This window comes from Pangasianodon hypophthalmus, chromosome 24, assembly GCF_027358585.1.
Source record: "Pangasianodon hypophthalmus isolate fPanHyp1 chromosome 24, fPanHyp1.pri, whole genome shotgun sequence".
In the NCBI taxonomy this organism is placed as follows: Eukaryota; Metazoa; Chordata; class Actinopteri; order Siluriformes; family Pangasiidae; genus Pangasianodon; species Pangasianodon hypophthalmus.
In genome coordinates this window covers 14,318,350-14,342,455 of record NC_069733.1, presented here as the reverse complement: position 1 = coordinate 14,342,455, position 24,106 = coordinate 14,318,350, and the positions used below count along the sequence as shown (strand labels likewise).

At 38.7% G+C, this 24,106-nt stretch overlaps 1 protein-coding gene across 1 annotated transcript in view; it reads left to right on the top strand.

Moving 5' to 3' along the window:
* The window catches only part of whrnb (whirlin b), a 72,026-nt gene that overhangs the window by 9,390 nt on the left and 38,530 nt on the right, over nucleotides 1-24,106 (top strand). The window contains exons 2-3 of the mRNA XM_053229186.1: nucleotides 17,556-17,762; nucleotides 21,245-21,370. Coding sequence (XP_053085161.1) covers nucleotides 17,556-17,762; nucleotides 21,245-21,370 — 333 coding nt within the window. The remainder of the gene's footprint in view (nucleotides 1-17,555; nucleotides 17,763-21,244; nucleotides 21,371-24,106) is intronic.

Sequence of the window (24,106 nt, the reverse complement as noted above, 5' to 3'; positions counted from 1 at the left end):
AGAGTCCATAATTACAGTTTTCTATTAAAAAGATTTTATTCTTATAAAGATATTGTTAAATAACCTTGGCTTAGCTGAAGAAATCGTTTATTGAAGTGACACAGCTTACAAGGTTACGATCCCTCATGGGCTTAGTAATATAAATTTAAATTAAAGTCTGAAATAATTATTCAGCATGGGCCGTGTGAAGAGATGGCAACTTAAATCCAAAAGTTATGTCAACATTTACATCGGAAAAGTTATTTAGAGATGTACTAGGCAGATGATTAACTGACTTTTAATGTGATATAAGAAGAATAAAACATTTTGGAATGTAATGTACTGAAATGTTTTATTTCTCTTATAATGCACACTTTGCCATCAATAACAGGTTTTTATTTATTAATGAATAACGTATTGCTTTTTAGCCATTTATACTGCAGTGGATAATGAGCATAGATTTTGCTGGGCAGGATAACATTAATAACGACATCAAATTACATCGAGAGACTATCACACTTGATTTATGTGATAGACTACTATCTAGTGATTTTTTAAATGTAATTCTGTAATAGGAAGTTGACAACATACAGTCATCCAGCATATAGATGTAAATTTGTTCAACAACAGTTTTGTTTCCTGTCACTGTATCACTAATCAGGGTTGCCAGGTTTCAGCAAGGTTTCCAGCCTAACTACATCTCAAAAACCACACAAAAAACTAGCCCAAAACAATTCAGGCATTGGAAAAGGGAGACTTCTTTTTTCTCAACCTTTCCGTGGGAAACAAGGTCACCATGGTGCGCATGCATTTCTGATGCACAGACATTATCCACTCCATAATCCCCCTTTCCTTCTCCCAAACTTTGCAGTATATATTACAATAGAAATGGTTATGTTCATCATGGCACACTGCCTGTGCTTACACTTTGCCTTCGTTTGTGTCCTGGTGTAAAAAAAAAAAAAAAGCCCTGGAAACCGTGTCAATAACTGTCCTGTCCTGGCCTCTTTTTATGTCTCTTGAAATTAATAAAACAAAAACAGCAACAATAAAAAAAACAAAACAAAAAAAACTTAGCAGCTTACATTGTTACAAAGAAAACAGAAAGTGTAAAGTCATCTGCCTTGAAGACTTTCCTTTGGCTTAAAGATTATTGTCTGTTACAAACTGCTGACACTGGAGACTCCTTTCATAAATGATAAGTCATCAATGATTATACATATTTTTTTTAAATAACAACACATTTTTAAATCTGCTTATTATTAGACTTGGATTAAGTGGAGTGCACTCCATACAAGTCCCTGTGAACAAGCTGTTACTATAGAAGCAATAATGTATTGGTGTAAACCTGTGATTTGAATTACAGCCAGACCTACTGTCAGAGCTGCTCTTAGAGAAAATTAATCAACACCTTCTGACCAATCAGAATTGAGAATTCAACACAGTTGTGCTATATGCGATGATTAGAGACTATGTTTATTACTGCATATTATGCTTGTATTTTTGAAGGGTTTTGATACTGTTTTACTTTGGTAGTATACCTACCATATGTTATGATCAGCGCACACACACACACACACACACACACATACACTGGGTAGGTTTGATTAAGCATGGATGATTAAACTTTGCTTGCACAGCTGTGAGCAGTGCAGTTTGGTCAGTGTGTATAATTCTCAAGACAAGCACATCTGAAAGACAGGAAGATATCCGCTGACTTCATCTGTTCAGACATGGAAACGGTCCACTCTTCTGACTCTCATCAAACCATCAAACCCATACACTCAGAATCTTTATCTGCTTCTAATTTATCTGTAATTAATTTCTCCAGGAGCATGTAATGGCTTGCTGGCAGGGATCATTTGAATGTCTGAGCACGTCTCTCTTGTTTCAGAATGGAGAGATGAATGCCATCATTCTAAGTCTGCTGTGAAACTTAATGGCAGTCTAGATAACTTGTTCGCTTGCCATCGACATTGTTTTGTGCCTTTGCTCCTTTTTGTCTCCTGTCATCCCTGAAGATCAGTCGTATAGCTCTCGTAGTACACATTCAGAATATCAACTCAACATTTTCTCCTTCTCTGTCTCCCTCTTGTACACATTTGTTCTATTCTATCCCGGTGCTTACTAAGAACACACAACCTGAGCCTAGGCTGTGAGGTTGAGATCATGCATTTTGGCTCCAAGTATTGACCGGATATTTTCAATTCAAGAATATCTGGTAATGTTTTGGCTTTGAATTTTTCTGGTACTAACCTGCAAAGAACTCATCAACATTTATAAGGCTAAAATGTTTATGGAGGACATCGTTTCCAGTTCCGTCACATTGTGCTATCACTGGTGAATATTTATCTCTCTGTTTTTTTGGGTCAGTGGCCTACTATTTTGCATCTAACACACTCAGTGTAGTATTCTTCCTCAGTATTTTGTTCATCCAGCATTCATCAAGGTTCAGTTATGAACTCTTGTAGTAGCTGTAGTAATGAATAATGTTAAAGCTGCAGTTTGTAATTTGCAAAATTATTTCTAGTCCAGTAATAAAATATAGCTTTTCAAAGATATATTTAAACAACCCTCAATATTTGGACATAATCTGTTCTGTATAACAGTATCTGTAGTGAATTTCCATAAAGCGGGAGCCTGTTTCTTATTATTTTCAATGGAAAAACTTACGATACATTCCAAACACTAAAATAACTATTAAATGCAGTACTACGTCTAATACTAATAATAATATTTACAGCTCTACTCTTTTCACTGTTTTAATAACCTCCATGTTCTCCTCGAGAGTGTGGGCTTTTCTTGGCCTCTTTCTTTCCTCACACCAACCTATTTGGGACTTGTAGTATTGCTGGCTTATGTCATGATGAAAATTGACAATATGAGTGCAATATAACAAAAGATAAACAAAAACGATTGTGCTAATGCACATGTATATAATCTACAGCTGATGCTGGTACACCAGCACCTAGCGTCTATTGTTTTTCCTTGATGCAGATGGAAAGATGGGAATCCGGGACATTGTTAGTTTGCATATCAGGGTACAGTGATTGATAACATTGCCATACAGTGAATCTGGCTAGTTTCTTTGTTTCAGGTTGATTTTTATATTTTTATGACCCTGAAAATAGCTCCAGTCAGAATACGACTTGTGAGGAGAAGGGGGTGGGGTCTGTGCTTTGTATTTACTTCCTGCCAACATGCCAAAGAGAGTCATATTTCAGCTTTCAGGAAAGTCTTTAGTCTTCAAAACTATTTATAGTAGACGATGTCAAAATGTCACCATTTAAAGAGTTGTCCCAGGCTGCCACACATATAAGTTCTTCTGTTTCGGCATACTATGAATAATTCTGATATAACTGTAATGCATAAATTTGGTTTTGACATTTTATGCTTTTTTAAATCATGCTAATCATAAAGAATGTACATTATTATAATGTAATTATACTGTACATTATATCTGAATTGATAAGTTGGGTTCAATTGTTAGACATACAAATTAAAGCTGGATGATGAACAGACAAGCTCAGGTGATTACCAGTAGTGATGGTGATGATGATAATGATGATGGTGATGAATCCATATGCAGTATTTAATAACCTTGACATGCTGATTGACCCTAATCAATGAAGAACAGGTCACAGAGTGAAGTTTTGTGCCTGTGTCTTCTTCAACCCCATGATTCAAAGAGGCTCTATTTTCAGCCTATCAGTGTACTAATGTCTTTCTCAGTAATGTTCTCTGTGTTCCTCTGCAGTCGTATGAATAGAGGAAATAGATCCTGTCCAGGTTGATGTTGAGTTCATGTGTTTGGAAACTAACCTTTTGGTTCGGGCACCAGAATTCATACATATAGTTTGGTGGTTTAATCAAGTAAAAACTCTAGAATTATTGGCATCCGTGAATGAAGTGTGTGTTTTTAGCAAAATGTTGGTCCAAAAATTTATGTTAAATAATGTGTGTATAAAAACATTTCTTGGAATATTCTTTAGGGGTGTTAATAGTCTTGCCATGTAGGTTTTTGAAGACATTTATAAAACAAAGGACATTCCACTTTTGTTTTGGAGTTTATTAAATTTGAATTGCTGCATGCAGTGTGTTATTATTATTGTTATTATTATTATTAGTAGTAGTAGTAGTAGTAGCAGTAGTAGTATAACTTGGCAAACACTGACCACTGGGAGCGCCCACAAATCAACCCTTGTGGCTTTATTTATTAATTTATTTTCTAACTTGACAAGAACTGGCCACTGAAGGCCCTTTTGCAAAGTGTACTTAGCCTCCGCAAATTGTTGCATGCAGCTATTATTTTGATGATGATAATTATTATTATTAATAGTAGTATGTATGTATGTATGTATGTATTTGTTATTTATTTATTTATTTGTTTGTTTATTTGTGTATGTGCATTTTCTGATAGGGTGCCAATAATTCAGATGCATTAACTGAGTAGGACAAGCTTTTACCAGGCAGTAGTTTCTATTTATGACTTTGCAGAATAGACCTGTCTGTTTCTATAAAGAACCTGGGAGAAAAACGAGTGACAGTAAGGAATGCCTAAGGTACAGTCTAAGGCCAAAGAGGGATGGGAGGAAAAGAGAATCCGAGAAGGAGAGGAAGAATGAAAGCGAAGCAAAGGAGAGCAGCGTATCTCCTTACAGATTAAAAGTGACAGCTAATTTACCTGTCCTCTGCAGAGCGCAGAGATCAGTCCTCTCCGCATGCTTGGAGCGGAATCCCATTTAACACTACATATACCTTAGCTAAAGTAAAGCAATGCCTCCTTTTCCAATTTATGAAGAGTGTGCATGTCTTCTCGAGTCAGATCAAGGAGAAAGTGGTAATTTGGTGACACTTTTCGAAAGGCAAAGCTGAAAGATCTAAATGATGCACTTTATAAAATGCTGACCTTGTTTAGCATAAAGTGTCCAACATTGGTCTGATGTCTGAAATAGAACTTTTTACCTTTAATGCGGTAAAGTGCTGAAGTCACTACGTTTTTTTTCCAGTGGTTGAATATGGAGCGTGGTGACTGGCGCCCCCTATTGTGTTTAATCCTGCATTCACACTAGCATTTCCTTACATTGCTCAAATGGCTCTTAAGTGGCCGCTCATCAAGTACCCCAGCTGTAAAACAAAAAGTCCATGGGGTGGAGTTAGCCGTGATCCAGCTCCTCCTACCTGGGCAGAGCTGTACGAAGTTGAGCCAAATGTCCAGTGGGTGGAGTGTGTTTCTGGCTGGGTAAGTGTGTTTAATGTTCTGTTTCATGTTGTACAGCATTGTGAGGATTAGATTTACCACCAATTTGACTACACCTCAGAATTCTTCTTGCTAAAAATTAGATACAAATGTCAGAAGACATCATTCCACTCTTCATGATTTCCACGACCTGTTTCATGAACTTTAATGCGCCCAAACAGAATAGCTTAAAATTTTATTTTGAGTCATTCAAACACTTCAAACACACCCATAGCAGCATGCCGAGTCTTGCCAGCTAGGAAAATACAAATAATCTCACAGTGGGGAGAAAATTCGCCGCCGTTTCTCACTCCCAGTGGTAGTTCCCACATCACTTTACTTCTCATTTGGATAAGCTTTTTTTTTGCGTCACTCAAAATGATGTAAATCTTTCCTGGTCACTAGATCTCGAGCCAAATGAATACCTATGGGAGAACTATCCGTCACCATCATGACACCAGATATAAATATCTTTAGGGGAAAAACGGTGGTTATCGCTCCAGTACAGCTCCAGAGACTTTTAGAATCTCTAAGAAGTGCATTAAAGCTGGCACTCGTCTATAAATTCCACATTATATTGTCAGAATATTTATCTATATATATTTATCCAAATATTATAATATTATTAGTATTAATAAAAATTAATATAATATTGTATAATACATGGAGCTGCTTGACACCATGTATTATTATCCATATATTTTACCATATATGGAAAGCAGCCATAATTTGCTATGGACATATTTGCAGTATATTATTGATTTGACAGATTGATAATATTGATTGATTTGAAATGTTTTTATTTTTATATATAATATTTGGGCAACATTTTGGAACAGTGGGTAGCGTTCCTTACTTACAGCTCCAGTTTTCCCAGTTTGAGCCTGAGCTCAGGTTACTGTGTGGAGTATGTTCTCTACGTGTTCGTGTAGGGATAAAACGGATGCTGACTGCAAGGTTTTAATGATGCTTTTCACTGAAATCATAGTGGAGAAATATCTGGATGCAAGACCAGGTGTGGTGAAATAGTCCAAAGTCCAAGATTGTCACCAAGATTGTTTTTTTTTTTTGCAAAATTATGATATATTTCTTGCTGACTGTTCTGCTGACTGTTCTGGGTGCATCACTTAAGATGGGAAAATTTTCAGATTTGGACAACTGCTTTGGAAATCTGCTTTATTTTTTTTTAAAAAAAACAAAAACTGCAGTTTGTATTTAAAAAACTAAAAGAGCCAAAGGCTTTACTTTTGGTTACTAACGTTAAGGTTGGGGTTAGATTTGGGTGTAGGCATAGCATTAATTAGCTGCATTAATAATTATGGCAATGGAAGGGCCTCACAAGGATAATAAGACAAACATTGTATGTGTCTGTGTGTGTGTGTGTGTGTGTGTGTGTGTCCTAACAGGGTAACATGGGGATAAAAATGTGTGAAGCCTTGAGGCGCTTCCCTCCGCATCAGCAGCTCGTCCTCATCCTTTCCACCTTCAGCATAGGAATGAACTCTGCCATTTACTTTCTACACATGCAAAACAACTCCCACACACTCTTTTAGACCACACTCACACACACACACTCACACACTCACAAAAACACCCAGGAGATCTCTGTTTAGGCACACTCCACTAGAGAGGCTGTGTGGGGCTGAAATGCAGCAATGCATTTATAGAAGACTGGCACTCATCTCTCTCTCTCTCTCTCTCTCTCTCTCTCTCTGACACAGAGTACCTCTCTCTCTCTCTCTCTCTCACTCTCACTCACTCTCTCTCTATCAATCTCTGTCTATCTATCTATCTATCTTGTCCTCGATCTGTCCTAGTGGTCCTGTGGACTGGGACACTGCTTTTCTTTAAAAAACCTGGACAAAGTACATGGGAATTCCAAACCTTTGCTCTACAGTGATGAATAGAGCTGATTTTTTTTTTTTAAATCTAGGTCAGTTTTAAACTTTATCAGGTTATAGCCAGTAATAGCTGCTATGAGTATTTGAACCTTGAATGCTTCTTTTCTGCGTTTCGCCTTACAGTACAATTAACCCTTAGTGGCACTATAAAGTGTACAAATAAAATTTGGACACTATAAACACATCAAGTACACATGCTTATGTGGTGTACAGAGCCTCAGAGTCTTGTATGTTGCACTGTGATATAAACTCACCAACCAGTCATGTGGCATCAGGGCAATGCATAAAATCATGCAGATACAGGTCAAGAGCGTAGTTCACATCAAACATCAGAATGAAGGAAAAATTGTGATCTCAGTGACCTTGATCGTGGCATGGTTGTTGGTGCCAGATGGGCTGGATTGAATATTTCAGAAACTGCTGATCTCTTGGGATTTTCACACACAACAGTCTGTAGAGTTTACACAGAATGGTGCAAAAAACAATCCCAAAAAAACCATTCAGTTCTTTTAACAGCATGAATTCATGGAAGCAACCTGCCTTGTATTGGCAGTGCAGGCTGGTGGTGGTGGTATAATGATGTGGGGAATTGGCATACATTTCTTAGCATGCATTAGGCCTCTTAATACCAGCCAAGCATTGTTTAACAATTTATCAGTGCATTTCTTCCTTAATTTTCCATATTGCCTTATTAGATAATTAGCTGACATTAACTCACATCTGAGTTATCACTCAAACAATTGCACCAGAAGACAGGAACAACATTTGTTATATGTTCTGTCAGCCAGCTGGTTATTTCTATTACAGAAAATATTGATGTAAAATCCCATAACATTTGAAGATCGAATCAAATAACATTACGAACTATTATCATTAAACCCACTCGCTTTTTAATGTCAGCGAAAGGAGCTAATTTGTTTAGATATTGCAACAGCAAGTCTAATTACACCTCTGTAACCCTCTATAATATAATATAATATAATATAACCCTCTATTTATTTATTTATTTATTTATTTTTACAGTTACACCAGTCTTTGCCAGGTTAACACCTCTCCCCTGAAAACACAAGAATATACAACACCACACTCATACATGCCTTACTTTTGCATTTGATCAGACAAATAAAGTCATAAATATCGGTATACAGTCTCTTTTAGTGATTTAGATAAGAGCACAGTGTTGATTTAGTATTCCCGTTCATTCATTATTTTACTTCTCACATCATCAGCTTCTTAGAACATTAATAAGGACTGACATTTAAGTTGTCAGATATGGGATTAATATAAAGCAATACGTATCTGAATACCAATTTATAACCCACATGATTCATTCTAAAGCTCTGGAGGTTCAAAGCTTTGTTTGCAATTTCTTTTCATAGCTCTGAATCATGTACTACACTCAAGCATGTCATCTCTTCCTGCTCTGTCCCTGAAGGCATGCATTCTGATCTGGAGTGCTTTCATTTTAGAAAGGCCACAGCATTTCACAGCCCTAACCTCAGCATGCAGTGCCACACACACTCCACGGAGAAAGAATGAAATGCAAACTAGCAGGCACTTGAGAAAACAAGGTTGGATTAAGAGACAAGATGCAATGAAGGACAGAACCAAATGCAGGAGCATGATTTCTTTTGGAACGGCTACTCTTTCATCTTCCGCTCCTGACAGCCTGAATGTTAACGCCGTAGCTGAAGAGGCAGTTATGTAACATATTTACAACCATTCACACACACAGCAGACTGGAATCTGTTGTTTTTTTTTGTCTTACTGTCTTGTTTTTAAAATGTTCCATGTAAAGACCTCAGTATAAGCAATGCAGAGATGACTGCAAGGGTTGTGTGAAGACGTGCTATCAAGCTCACATACTCTCTGTGGTTTTGTACTGGCTGTCACGTACAAGTGCTCCAGTACTGCAGGTGGCACTATTAAAGTTTCATGACAATTTCCATGACTACAGGATGAAGATTGCCTGCTGCGAAGCGTTGACAGAAACAAATGATAAAACAGGAGGAAAAGGAAACTTATTTTGTTCCGTATTTACGAAGAGAAACAGAAAAGAGAAAGAAGACACATCTGGTATGTGAGACCATTAAAGTTAAACCATTTGTGTGTCTTGATAATCCCTTGATTATGAGTTATAGAGTATCGTCTTCCCGACAACTCGGAGTGACAGACACTCCTCAGAGGCATTTGTGTTTTAATTTGAATTGGAATTTGTTTGGGAACGCCTTGTTTGCAACGATCAATCACAGGCTTTGTTGTGTACCATGTTAGTTCTCCCTGCTACCATGTCAATGAAACCAATGAAGCCAAGCGAAGATGTCCGTTTGCGTGGCAATTACGTCATATTATTCATGAACCGTAGCCAGACATAATCTAAAATATGTTGAGGACATGGGACAGGTGCATACGTCTTGAGTAGTAACAGAACAGACCTACTTTTTCTCTCCTCCTTCATGTTAAACCGTGTTTCTGGGTCTGTAGTCTACAGGGGGTGTAGTGCACATAAGGTTAGTACGGATTGTTCCGGATGTATTCACTCTTTTGCTCAGGGGCAAGAGTATAGGAGCAGCTTCATGTTTCAGGAATGCCAAATGGATAGTTTTTAAAACTGGCTTGTCATATTGTCTCAAAAGGTTTTTTTTTTTTTTTATAAATTACCGTATTCCTGCTGCATGTGGTCCATCACTGAAATCTTATAGCTTCTCTCAGGCTTCAGTTGATTCCGATATAAAATGCATTATATGCAGAGGATGCAGCTCAGTGAAGCTCGTGTTCAATTATGATTTTGCTGAAACAAGTAAAATTAAAAACCCATAAAATTATTTTCTGGCTCAGAGCTGCTTTGAGCATGTTCAAGCGCATCAAGGTGTCAATCCGATCGTCACTCGCTTTGCATTTGGCTCCGGATTGATGCAATGATGCAGCAGAAATGAGATTACCACATTTTGAGGTAATGAACATAATAAAAATCTGGAGGGGTTAATAAAAAATCCAATTCCACTTTGGTATGAGTATGATTGTTGCAGCATAAGCATGTGATGGTTATATCTGGTTATGGCTTACGGACTGCTTCAGTACGCAAAGAAACACAACATAGTTCAGTTTTATATGTTTTTTTTTATTACTTGCACAGATTTATGTGTTTGCTGCATTGCATTCATCAAACAGTATCCTGCTTTACTCAAACTGGTTTCTTGTGCCATGCCAACTCAACAGACAGACCGCTAAAACACCCATTAGTAGTAGGACATATCAGCTATTAAAAAAAAAAAAAAAAAAAAAAAAAATCTTGCTGATACAAAGCTAATACACATAAAAAAACAAAATATTTTGTACATTTTTGGTATCTTCATGACCAGTGGTGCAGGTAGTAATGTAGAGCAGAGCCATGCTAAATTTAAAAAGAGGTAAGATTTGAAATAATACATTATAAAAGGTGTGTTCAGGTGTGCTGCTGAGATGAACCGAGCACACACAGTGACATTTTTTAATGTCATATAATGGGACTTTGTGTACGGATTTTTATATCATTTCTTTTGTGATTGAAACAAACAGCAGACTGACAAAATTTACCCCAAATATATTTTCTGTTTTCTCTGTCACTGTATTTTAAGATAGACATTTTAGTGTTCAACTAAACACAGATACATACTTGTTTACAAGTGCATACATTTTATTTTGAATGCCAACAGTCTAAAATCTGCAATCAGTAAAAAAAATACACAAGGGGGTTAATATACAGATGTCAGGCTAATGTAGAGATGGAAGGGCATTAAACTGTTCAGAAGGTAAATGATGAATGTAGATATAATGACACAGAGGTCACCAGCTGTGCTGTAGTCCGCTTGGCATGGTTTCCTGCTATAAACACTATAAAAAAAAATTTATGCCATGCAATTCATAGCATCTCACATCCTGGTAAAATAGAGGCTTATGTGTGAATAAAAGACATTCCATAAACGTCTACACTGTGGCCTTTAGTAGGCACAATTGGGTTGTGTTTCCTTTAGAAAAGCGAAGAATTGATGGCATGGATTCCAAACATTCCTTTGAGATTCTGGTCCGTGTTGACAGGACTGCATTACATAATTGCTGCAGATTTGTCAGCTGCTCATTCATACCACTAATCTCCTGTTCTATCACATCACATGTTCTATCTATTGGATTCAGATCTGGTTACTGGGGAGGACGTGGAAGTACACCGAACTCATTGTCATGTTCATGGAAGCAGTTTGAGATGACTTTGTAACGTGGCACATGGATGTAGCCATTATAAGATGGGTAAATTGTAGCCATAAAATGATGTACATGGACAACAGTGATACTCAGATAGGCTGTAGCATTCAAACAATGCTCCATTGGTATTAGGAGACCCAATGTGTGACAAGAAAACATTCCCCACACCATTACACCACCTCCACCAGCCTGAACTGTTGACACAAGGCAAGTTGAGGTCATGGATTCATGCTCTCGACTCCAAATTCTGACCCTATCATCTGTGTGCTTCGGCAGAAATTGAGATTCATCAGACCAGGCAACGTTCTTTGACTGTTGAACCCGTCTGGCCATTGTTCTCTGATCTCTCTGATCAACAAGAAACTTCTGCCTGCTGAACTCTCACTTACTGAATGTTTTTTTGTTTTTCATACCATTCTGTAAAAACTCTAGAGACTGTTTTGTGTGAAAATCCCAGGAGACCCTCAGCAGTTTCTGCAATACTCAACCCAGCCCTTCTGGCACCAGTATTATATACACGTATGTTGTACTTACTTGTGATTCACAAAAACAGCTGTAAGAACTGGGCCCTCGGGACCTTTAAGTTTGCACCTGAAGTCAAGGGAATAGGATTTTTTCGGGTGTCTGTGCTGAGAGGGGGTTTCTGCAGGGGGTAAGGCATGCACATTTTTGCTGTGTGGTGGTCTCTGTAGGGGGCAAGGCATGCCTACTTTGGATTAAAAAAGGATAATTTATGATCACAAAAAGCCACAGAGTTCAAATATGAAAAAATTAGCTTGCACCCAACCAAAACAACAACAGTGATGGCATTAACCTGCAAAATCTGCTTGTACTGGCACTCAAATCGAGCCCTGTGAATCCTGGTGATTCCTAGGCATTTGCAAATTTGCTTCATTTAAATGGACTGTTGAAGGGTTTTTTTTCACCCTGCATTACCCTACATTATGTTTGGTTGTTGAAAATAACAACACATTCTTGGATTCTGTATTTGGATCCTCTTCACTATTTCCATTCAATTTTAACCACATAGAATTTAAAGAGACATTACATATATATGCCACTTATCAGGGTGATTTTCACTGATGCCGGTTCAGCGGAACCATAACTCCTTAAACTTCCAGAACCTGAATCTGCGAATCCAGTCTTTCCTTTCCCATTACTTTCACTGTTAGTGAATAATTCATAGTAGATATTGAACAAAATGCTATAAGATGAATAACAGAGTAAAAAGCTGATACTGCCTTTCAGAAGGCAGTATTATCAGGCAGCTGGCCTTGGTTATATTTCCTACATAATTAAGTCATTTCTGACTTGCATCACTGCTGCATCGGCCCTAGCAGCTTTCTTTCCATAACATTCACCTCGTCAAAACAGTACATAGTCTAACGTACTGTATAAGTCTACAGGCACATAACAGCCATGTCTACAGAATGAATCCTCTGAGCTGTCTCTGCTTTTTTGTCTGGACGTGCTGTCTCTTCCTGAGGCCGAGCCTGACAATAAGTTGACTCGCTGTTTGACATAGTGAACTCTCTGCATTATAGCAGGTGTTAATGGCTTATGGGTTTGCTCTGTGACAAGTAAGGAGGCGTTAAAGATTATCTACTGAGGTAGAACTCTCGTCTTACACTCATGATATTTGCACTGCGTGTACTTGGGTGTAGAGGCTTTGTGTTGTCTTGTATGTTGCATTGTTAGTCCTGGGGGCTCAGAACAGATCCCACTGTTTGTATATTCATATTCATCCATGTTTATATGGGTATGATAAGACTGTCAGCATTGCCAGTATTACCTGGCAATACAGATCTTCTGGCTTTGAAGTTTATAGTTTATAAATAGTACACGTTTCTTTTAGGATCACAACCATTGGTAGTTGTTTAGGATCCAGGTAAATCCGCTTCATGCTTTATCTAGTTCAGCTAGACACAAATCCTGAGTAGGTGCACGCTTGAGCAGCTCAGCTCAGAAGCTTCTGTTAATGGTAAGACGTGTTCTGATAGAAAAGCGAAAATAACGTTTAAGATACTTTCATGCTAGGCGTTTTTTTTTTCCCTCTAACACTTCACCACATGTATTACACGTAATCTTATGAGAAGTAGTTACAAGATGAATAGAATGCAGTTGCTTTTTGCAGAACTTCCAAAAGTTTTTAAGAAATATATCTTTTCAGAATAGCAGGGTCCCTGGAGGACTAGTGCTTAGGTCTCAGCGTGCTCACCAGGGAACCAACCCCAGCCAGTGGAGTTGCATAAATCAGTGCACTCCCAGTGCAGGTCCCAGGTCCAGATAAAATTGGGGAGGGTTGTGTCAGGAAAGGCAGCCGGCGTAAATACTGTGCCAAATCAAATATGCAGGCCAGTGATCCGCTGTGGTGACCCCTAACGGGAGCAGCCGAAAGAAGAAGAAGAAGAAGAACAACATCTTTTCAGAATAGCATTAAGTGACATCAAGAGCTTTTTTAATCACCTGACCAATCAGAATCAGGTTGCAGCTAGGAGCAAGCGAGTAAAACCAATTGTGGTGTGGCCCAGATGTGGGTCGCTGCTTGGCATTTTTTTTGGGGCCCACGTATCACATGGAATGATGTGAACCACAGAAATAGCCCACATGCTATTGCCAGAACAGGTTTAATATAGACCTTTGATTTGCTGGAACGACCGTTAGAGCTGTGCTGTTATAGAAAATTAATCAACACTTTCTGACAAATCAGATTTAATTCAACAGTGCTATAGTATAAATAAGAAAAAGCACACAAAGGACTGTGCTGTCATATGCAAATAGTACACACCAAAATTATCATTTCACTTTCACAACGGGGATTTTTGTTTGTGTATTTATTACAGAATGACACATCTCACTTTTTAATGGCTTATAGTGACATTTAATGTTGTGGAATGGCATGAAGACAAGTTAGTTCCTGTTATCACTCATGTTATAGCAGCTATATAACATTCGTTTGCTCACCAGCCTCTCCTGAAGTTAATAAGACAAAAAAGTGCAGCTTGTTATGTGACTGAGAAACCAGAAAGTGCAAACTCCTCTGGCCTGAAGACTCTCCCATGTCGGGAAAGTTACTAACTGCTACAAAGTGCTGGCACCCAAGACACCGTCCATAAATGTTACATAAAGAGAAAACCTCCTAACCACAATATCAAGGTTTGTATGTTTTTCATTGTTAAATAACATTATGTAATCTATAATTATTCATCTTCACATACCCAACCATACACTGTATTACGTGCAGTGACATGCTTTAATTAGCATTAAATAAACCTTATTAGCCTTAGCCTTATTATTAGACAGTCAATGAGCTGTTACTATAGGAACAATAACATATTAGAATTAGAGCACTAATGTAAACCTGCCATTTATGTTACAGCCTGAACTACAATCGGAGCCATGCTGTTATAGAAAATTAATCAACAATGTAAGATTTGAGATTTCAGCCATGCTGTGGTATAATAGGATATAAGGCATACATAATTATGACAAATGCACACAGCACCATCTCTATATAATGCACATGGCGGATTTTATTGTCGAATTTTGGGAATACTACTCTTACTCTTGCCCTGGATGATACTACAAATTGATTCCAGTTTGGTTTGTTAGGGGCTTCACACAGGGTTGCAGGTCTGCTTTGTTCATGCATGAAGACATCTGCTTTACAATTTTTTTTTTGACAAGACGAGCCCATAGGCTTATGGATTATTCATTGAAGGCCTGTCAAAATATTGAAATATTTCTCCATAGATCTCTCCCTCTACTCATCTCTCACTATCTTTCTGTCACTTCCTGTGGCATTCTCTGCATGACTGGTGTCTTAGCCCTGGGGGGTAAATGGCTAAATCTGACAGGTGGTTCTCGGTAGGCGTCTAACAGAGTTTGGTACTTTTTTTTTTTTTTTTTAAATGTAACAATTCTCCTTCTGTCATGTCACTATGTTAATTTTTAAACATGAACCACACGCTGTCCATGGCAGTCAGGACAGATATTCTATTCAGGTTGTCAGATGGTATTTACCAAAGAAAGGCGGTCTTTATTTATGGAATGTGGTATTTATATATGAAAATGACCTGGTCTCTGATGCAGTACTGACTCACACACTTGACACTTCATTCTTCATGAGGTCTATGCGACATGCTTCCAGTGTTTTAGCGTCTCATCTGTAATCTGAACGTTGAGGCACACATTGTTGTGCCTCAGTAAGTATTGGATTCATCTCATTTTATTACATATAAATATCTCCGAACATTGGTCTACATGGCTCATCCAAAGCTTTAGTTATTGAGATTGGACTACTGGAGTGAGAATATCCGGAAGCTTCACCAAATTGTGCAGCTAGGACACTAATGAGTGCAATTTGATTCAACTGCCTTTTAAAATTGCCTCCTCTCTTGTTGATACCCTATGGGCAATTCTAGATCCTATTTAGAGGTGCTCCTGCCACTCTATTATTCATCTCAGTCTGTCTAAAAGGTGCAGTCATGCTTTCTCTAAATTAATTGTAATCTCTTCTTCTAAAAGGCAGCACAGCAGTAAAGAACCCACAAACTGCAATTTTAATGTATACAGTTTATAGTGTCTATAATACTACTACTACTACTACTACTAATAATAATTGTTATTATTAAAACTGGACAGTTGAAGAAAAAGACCAGGTGATATTTTCCAATCCTCAACTGTCCAGATCCTGTGATCCTCCTCCCACTGTAGCCTCAGATTCCTGTTCCTGGTCCTCTGCTATTGGAGCCCGTCAGCCTCAAGGTTTGGAGTGTTGTGCTTTCTGAGATGCTTTTCTGCTCACCAAAGTTGTGAAGAGCAGTTATTTGAGTTACTCTAGCCTTCCTGTCAGCTCGAAACAGTCTAGCCATTCTCCTCTGACCTCTCTAATCAACAAGGGATTGCCGCCTACAGAGCTGCCACTCACTGGATGTTTTTTTTTGTTTTTTTGTCCCATTCTGTATAAACTCTAAAGACTGTTATGCATGAACGTCCCAGAAGGCACTAACAACCATGCCAGAGTCACTGGGTTTACATTCATCATCATTCTGATGGTTGATGTTAACCTGAACCCAAGCTCTTGACCTGTATCTGCATTGAATGATTTTGTTTTTTTTGCATTGCATTGCTGCAACATGATTGGCTGATTGGATAATTGCATAAATGTGCAGGTGTACAGGTGTTTCAAATACAGTGGATGGTGTGTATTTTTATTATTATTACAGCAGCAGCAGCAGCCTTTATTGTATGTTGCCTGCATTGAGTGTAAAGGTAATTCTGCGCTGTATCATGGAATATTTCTGTAACATTTTCTTTAGAGAAGCAAGCCTCTGTGATCTTACAGTTGCTTACTTCTTCTCCCCGAGAAAGTGAATTCGCAAGAGCTTCTCAGTGTATTCATAACCGAGTAAGTGTCAGTCAGTCAGGTAGAACAGAGCCTTAACAAGAGGCTCCAAAGTGTTCCAGACAGACTTTGTGCTATTGATACATGTGTACCTCTGATTCATTGCAGTCTTTTATTCTGCTTCTGTCTCCTTTTTTTTTTTTGCTTTCACCTTCTCGCTCGTTCAAAGGCTCGGAGTCAATAAAGGCCCCATCCTCTGTAAAAACAAGAGCACCAGACTCTTATGAACTTCATCCATTGAGCATTGAGGAAGCGTCTATATACACAGCCTAGCATAAAAAAAACTCCCCAGTTCCTATAAAGCTTTCATATTAAATGTGAGATGGATGGCTGTGGATGTTTTCCAGGGATGAATGGAGCTCAGAGAGCAGGACGGCGACGTTATGAGAGTTTATTTGGTCTACAGGTGTCCTGTACATGAGTGGGTATGGATTCACTCATCCCTTTCCACTCTATCATGCAGAGGAAGTTATTTGAACCTGCGCCCTCCCGTACGCATGTCAGTCAGATCTGAATGTGACATTAACATTTATTGAAATTAAAGTGTGATGAAGAGCAGTAATTATTTATCTGGCTGACTTTGCCTATGTGTGCACTGATGGATTAAATTAACACGCAGACTAAGTGCCGTGATTAATGATATCTGCATAAACAGCGAGACATTAACTCCAGATGTGGAGTGAAATGATAAGGCTTCAATAATTGCTCTCTCGAAAACACACCTCTTTCCCCCTCCTCCTCATTTCTTTCTCCTCTCATATCTTTCCATCCTTCTCATCCTCCTCGACAGGTGCTGAAGGGATGCAAGAAGCTCTGCTTATCAGTGTGTTCGATGGGGCGGATCCCTGGAGGTTATGTGACCAATCACGTGTACACATGGGTAGATCCTCAGGGCCGAAGCATCTCTCCGCCCCCTGACCTGCTGGAGCAGCATACTGCAGGCGGACGACACAGCCAGCGCCGTGGACACGCCCCACAACAAGGGGCGGAGAGAAGGGTGAGTGTGAGACTCACTGCTTTTTTTTTTTTGTTCTCTGTCTATCATTCATATGCCTATACAAAGGTCTGGATAAGCAACTAGCATGAAGGAATGGTGACAACAATTACCTTATAGTGCTTAACTATTAAAATTAGCTCATGGCTATAAATAAGTCATTTTGAAGTCATGTTTTTTTTACTCTTACTTTTGCTTAGAGCCATGGACACTGAATAGATGAGACACCTATTCTCAATAAACACATACTTCTCTGTTCCATTCGCCATTAAACATTCCACCAAAGTGAAAATGACATATCTATTAAAGTCTGTGAAAGCTAATGTCTCCAGCCTTGTAGCTGCCTTAAGCAAAATAATTTACAGACTGAAAGTTATTAGATAAACTGTAACAGAGGATTTGCTACAAAATCTGAGCTGGTTCATGTTTAGACAACAGTGACGTTTTTAAAATATATTTTTGGCTCCGCTACAGTATTATTTGAAGTAATTCATTCGATCCACTGAAATGTTTTTCACCAGTTGGCAACCCTTGCCTTAACCCTTTCTAAGAATCCAAAATGTACTCTCTAATATGTTTACTTCTTTTCTGTTCTTATCTCTCTCGAGAGAGCGAGAGAGATAAAAGGCTTCGCCCTTTTAGTCGATCAACTCTGAACTCTATACTGTTGCTTTTTCTCTCTCAGTCTTTCAGCCTCCTTCACCTCTCCTGTCAATCCCGACTCTGCCTCGTGCACTACTCCGATTTTAACCCCAAACACAACGCTCACTTCCAGCGCAGTATTTGAGAAGGGCAGGACAGAATCCAATTACCAGATATTCTCTACAAGATGTTTTTTTCTAAACTCTCTTGATGATTTGAGACAATCCTAATTATAAATGACAGGCATGTGCTCTGTTTAGAAGCAGGCGTTCACGGCTAGCAGGAGAGGCATTTCAGAACAGTGTATGATATGTTGCTTTTGCCCAAAGGGAGCTGAGTGATATGAGTCTAGGTCCAGCCCAGGCAACAAATCCTTTCTATCTGTCAGCATGATTTATTTCCCCATTTGAACCAGACAGATCTATAGTCATTTATCATATGAACATTGCACCTGCATCTCAAGATGTTTGTGATTTGGCTGTTTAGACTTTTAAGGACTTTGCAGCGACTTTAGAAGTTATTAAGATATTAAATTGCCTGGTATTTGTTCTCTCATGTCATTGCCAGCTAATAAGTGCACTGTAATAACATTTTGGATAGTATTCTTCAAATGCTTAATGGTGCTAAAGAGTTTAAGCTTTTGGAGATGACTCAGACAGCTTGACTCATTTATGTAAAAAAAAAAAAAAAAAAGGCTCAGGTCTCTGAGATTAGAAGCTTTGGTTTTGGTGTCTAATGATGCGGAGATAAATGGCATGACAAAGCATAATCACCCCCAATCAATCATAAAGACTTTTATTAGATGATAGATAGATAGATAGATAGATAGATAGATAGATTGGATAGTGGATATAAAAAGTGTACACACACCTGTTAATTGCAGGTTTTTGAGATGTAAAATTGAAACCAAGATAAATCATGTCAGATCTTTTTCCACCTTTAATGTGATGTAGTGATGGAAAAAAAGTGAAACAAATAGAAACATTTAGAGGAAAAAAAGAAAAATGTACACAAGTGTGCACACCCTGTAATGGAACATGTGCTCAGAATTAAGCTCATGTTCAAAAGTAATTGTTGTACCTGTCATCAATGAAGTGATTCTGATTAAACCCCAATAAAGATCAATTGTTTCTATAATATTTGCTTGACATCTTCTTGGTTTCTTCTGACTGCTGAAGCTGTGGTCCAGCTTCAGCAGTCAGAAGAAACCAAGAGCTAAAGAGCTTACAAAGCATGTATGGGATCTCATTGTTGTAAGGTATCGATCATGAGAGGGGTACAAACGAATTTCCAAACCATTAGATGTACCATGGAACACCACGAAGGCCAACAAGTGGAGAAAATAGGACACCACAGTGACATCACCAAGAATAGGACGTCCCTCCAAAACTTATGAAAGGACAAGAAGAAAACTTATCACGGAGGCTGCCTAGAGACCTACGGCAACATTAAAGGAGCTTCAGAAATATCTACCAAGACCTGGTCACTCCCTGCATGTGACAACAATCTCATTTATTCTTCATATGACTGGGCTATGAGGCAGTGTGGCTAGATGGGAGCCCTTTCCCATGAAAAAAAAAACATCCAAGCATAATTCTAAAAAATACGTTTGGCACAAAAACGAGAGCTTATCACCCAAAGAGCACTATACCCACAGTGAAGCATGGTGGTGGCTTGGGGCTGCTTCTCTTCAGCTGGGACTGGGGCTCTAAAACCTGCAGGCCTCTGTTAGACAGCTAAAGATGAAGAAAAATTTCACCTTCCATCATGACAAAGCACAAATCCAAGTCAACAAATGACTGGCTCAGTCGGAGCCCAGATCTAAGACCTGTGGAGTGACTTGAAGAGTGCTGTGCACAGGGGATCCCCTTGCAATATCATAGATCTGGAGCATTTTTGCTAGGAAAAGTGTAAGAAAATTCCCAAATCAAGTTGTACTAAGTTGGTAGATTCTTACCCAAAAAGACTGAGTGCTGTAGTACAAGCAAAAGGTGTTTAACAAAGTATTAGTTAAGGGGTGTGCACACTTATGCAACCACGTTCTTGTAAGATTTTTCTTTTTTTCCCCTAAATCATTTGTATTTGTTTTTCACTTGAATTTTGTTGGTTGCTATATCACATTAAAGGTGGAAAAGAGCTGACATAATACATTTTTAAAAATTTTTTTGACATCACAAAAACCTGTGATTTAAACAGGGGTGTGTAGACATTTTACAGCTACTGTAGATGATTAAATGCATGGACGGACAGACGGGTGGAAAGAAGGACAGACAGATAATTAGATGGCTAGATGGATGGATGCTTAGGCAGATAGAAGGTTAGATGGACAGATGAATGGTTGGATTGGTGGATAGACAGATGGATGTTAGATGGATGGATGGATGGATGGATGGGGAGATGGATCGATGGATGGTTAGATGGATACATGAATGAATTGTCTATATAGATGGATAGATAGATGATTGGAAGGATGCTTGGATGGACAGATTAAAAGATGGATGGTTGGATTGACAGACAGATGGATGGATTGCTGGTTAGATGAATGGATGGTAAGATGGAGAGATGGATGGACGGAATGGTTGTTTAGATGGATAGAAGGATGGATGTTAGCTGGATAGATGGATGGAAGAGTAGATGGATAGATGGATTGGTTTATTAATGGATGGATGGCTAGCTGAATGGTAGCATGCTGAGAGGAGGCATTAGCTTCATGGAAGCTGTCAGAAAAGATCCTCAATAACTCTTGCTAATACAAGCATGATGGATTGAGTAAGGATAAAACCATTTTACAAATGTTTGGGTCTTTTATGTTTGGGTCTTTTTGTATGTATTTGTCCCTCCAGGTCACCATCTCCTTGGACGATGGACGTCCGCTGGGTCTGATGATACGCGGAGGAGCAGAATATTCCCTCGGCATTTACATTGCCGGAGTGGACCACGGATCAGCAGCAGAGTGTGGAGGTTTAAAGGTAAAACCCAACAACAAATATGGCAGTTACTGAATGAAAATAATTCTGTCAGGTATTAATAATAACTTTAATTATACGCAACCCAAAGTTCTTTACAGTATGTGAAAGAAATGTAAACAGTAAAAAAAAAAGTTAAAGTAAACAAGGACACATCGTGTTATTGATGCAGAGCGCCACTTTTATAGAGCGCCCTGGCTCTCATTACGCCTACTGCTTGGAGCAGCAGCAGCTACATCTGTTACTGAAATAAAGGCAACATGGCATTGACAAAGTCCTACTCTTGTTATGTGTTTGTTTGCTTGACGTGGGAAGAGAACTCAACGGTTTTGCCAGTGGTGCCACTGTTGGAGTATATTTCTGTGCTTTATTGACGTGAGAGTTTATAGTGTAATGGTGCCACAACAGTCATAAAAATAGAAGCTACACTGAATTCAGGAAGCTAGTGTGGTGGTGGTGAGGGTGCACTGGCTTCTGTCAGTTTGCTGATTATTGCAAAAGTGAGAGTGAGGCAAGGTAACAGAGTAAAAACAGAGTATTGCTGATTGAATGTGAGGAAGAGACCTGAGATGTCAGACTCCAGAACTCCAGACCTCCAAACCAGAGAGCAGTACAGAGCTAAGACCGCATTTAATCCAGTTGACACAACCCATTAGCTGATTAGAAAAAAAGCTCTTCTTGGGCTGAGTTTGGAGTGTTAAAAGAAAGAAAGCAGAAATATTCTTTCTGCTGAGGCCAGGACTTGATTTGATGAAAAAAGTTAGGATCAGGGCAAGTGCACACCTGCTGAAGACGTGCACGTTTTATGGCTAATGTGGTGGAATGCTTAATGCAGCATGCTATAGTTTCACCCTTCAGAAAAGATAGCACAACACTTACATCAGATCTGTGAACATTCAAGAATTTCCCTCATGGGATCAATAAAGTATATCTATCTATCTATCTATCTATCTATTCGTTTCTAAAAACAGGTATGATGGCCAGTGTTAACCATTTAAGGTAGAGCAAGTTAGAAACTTTTTATTTAATTATGCTAAGTTATGTGAAACCTAAACTGAAAGGGACACCCTCTGTTCTACCTTTCTACCTTTAATGATTCCCCCAGAAGGAGTATTGTGTGCTATCCTTGTAGAAAAAGGGGTGCCTCAGAGGTTTTTTTTGCATAGGTATAGGTTCCTGGCCTTCTATGGATTCTCTCAGGAGGCCATACTCAAAATCCTTTTGTCTAGAAATACACACTTAGAGAAACAGGTTAACCAACGTTCTTTGGAGGGTTAATGGTTCAAGGGTTAATTTGCTGGCCGCACACTTTCCTCAAGGCTTCTTTTGATGCTTAAGTAACTTCCGAAAGGGGTTCTACTTCTGTTGCAGGGTACTACATAGAACCTTCCTTGGCCTGTTTCTTCATTTCATTCATTTAATGAACCTGCAAAAAATAATATTGAAATGGCCTATAAGACCCTACTAAACATTTTGACAATACACCAGTAATATCTAGAATTCACAGCAGACCATATTGTAGGGGCTCTACAAAGTAGCACTGGAGTCACAACCCCCATTGTCAAGCCCAAGAAAAGCCCAAGCCCAGGACTAGCTGAGCTCAAGCCTAGACTGAGTCTTAAGGGGCTAGAGGCCAAGTCAAGATCAAGTCCAGTTGAAAGCAAGAACAAACCAAGATCAAGACTGAAAACCATTGAATCCTTTTTTGAGGCCAAGCCTTTACTTAAGCTAGCTGGCTTCATGCACTGCGCCAATGATTAGGCTGTTTTCTAGAAGAAGAAATTAAATATGAGACCAAGACCATATTTAGCGAGATGAATGCCCATGACTGAGACAAGTCTGAGTACATCTGAATATCAGTAAATCCTAGACAAGTACAAGTCAATACAGAAAACATCTTGAGACTGGACTTGAGTCCTACAGCTCTACTACAAAGATATTAACCTACAAAGATGTTAGAAAAAACAACAGCTGATGGAGTACGAAGACAAGGGAGATGGGAATTTATGGACTTGTGCATTTTTTTGCGGAGATAAGCCCATGTGAGCTCTTTTTAAATCTCTCAATGTTCAATATTAGTGTTAATCTGTTAAAGTGAGCATAATGAATGAATACCCTTAGTTTATGGTCCTTCAAGGGTTCACAAAAATGCTAATGTGGCCTGGGCAGAATACGAGTTTGACACTCCTTGCCCAAGAAGGACAATTGAATAACCCTAAGAGAGCTGGAAAAAACTTTTTCCTAATAGTGTACTTTCACATTATTTTTATCTGAACACAGAGTGTCTGTGCTGCCCATTGGAGGACGTAATTCTCTGCTCATTGTGAATCGCTGTGTCATTTCATGAGCTGATCTGTTCCATGGAGTAAGCAGCTCATGAGAGATGAAACGTTGGAGTGGCAAATAAGCCTAGTGCTCATACTTCCATTTTCTCTCCCCTCATTCTCTACCCCAGACTCCTGTAAATAGGGTTTTGGGGCCTGAAGCTCTAGCTGCTTCCTTGTGTAGAGAAAAACACCTAAATATTTAACTCTGTTTTTTGCTAATGCAGAACCACATCTCTCAGGTCTGGAAACAGACGTCAGCATTCTCCAGGTCTTTATGCTACTATGAAAATATTAATGAAAAGCTGCTGTTTTTATCTTCCAAATGTTATTTTGTTGGTTTGGTGCAATTGTTCTGATTTGGGTAAGTCACAGTGGAGCTGAAAAAAAAACAAAAAAAAAAACAAAAACAGAA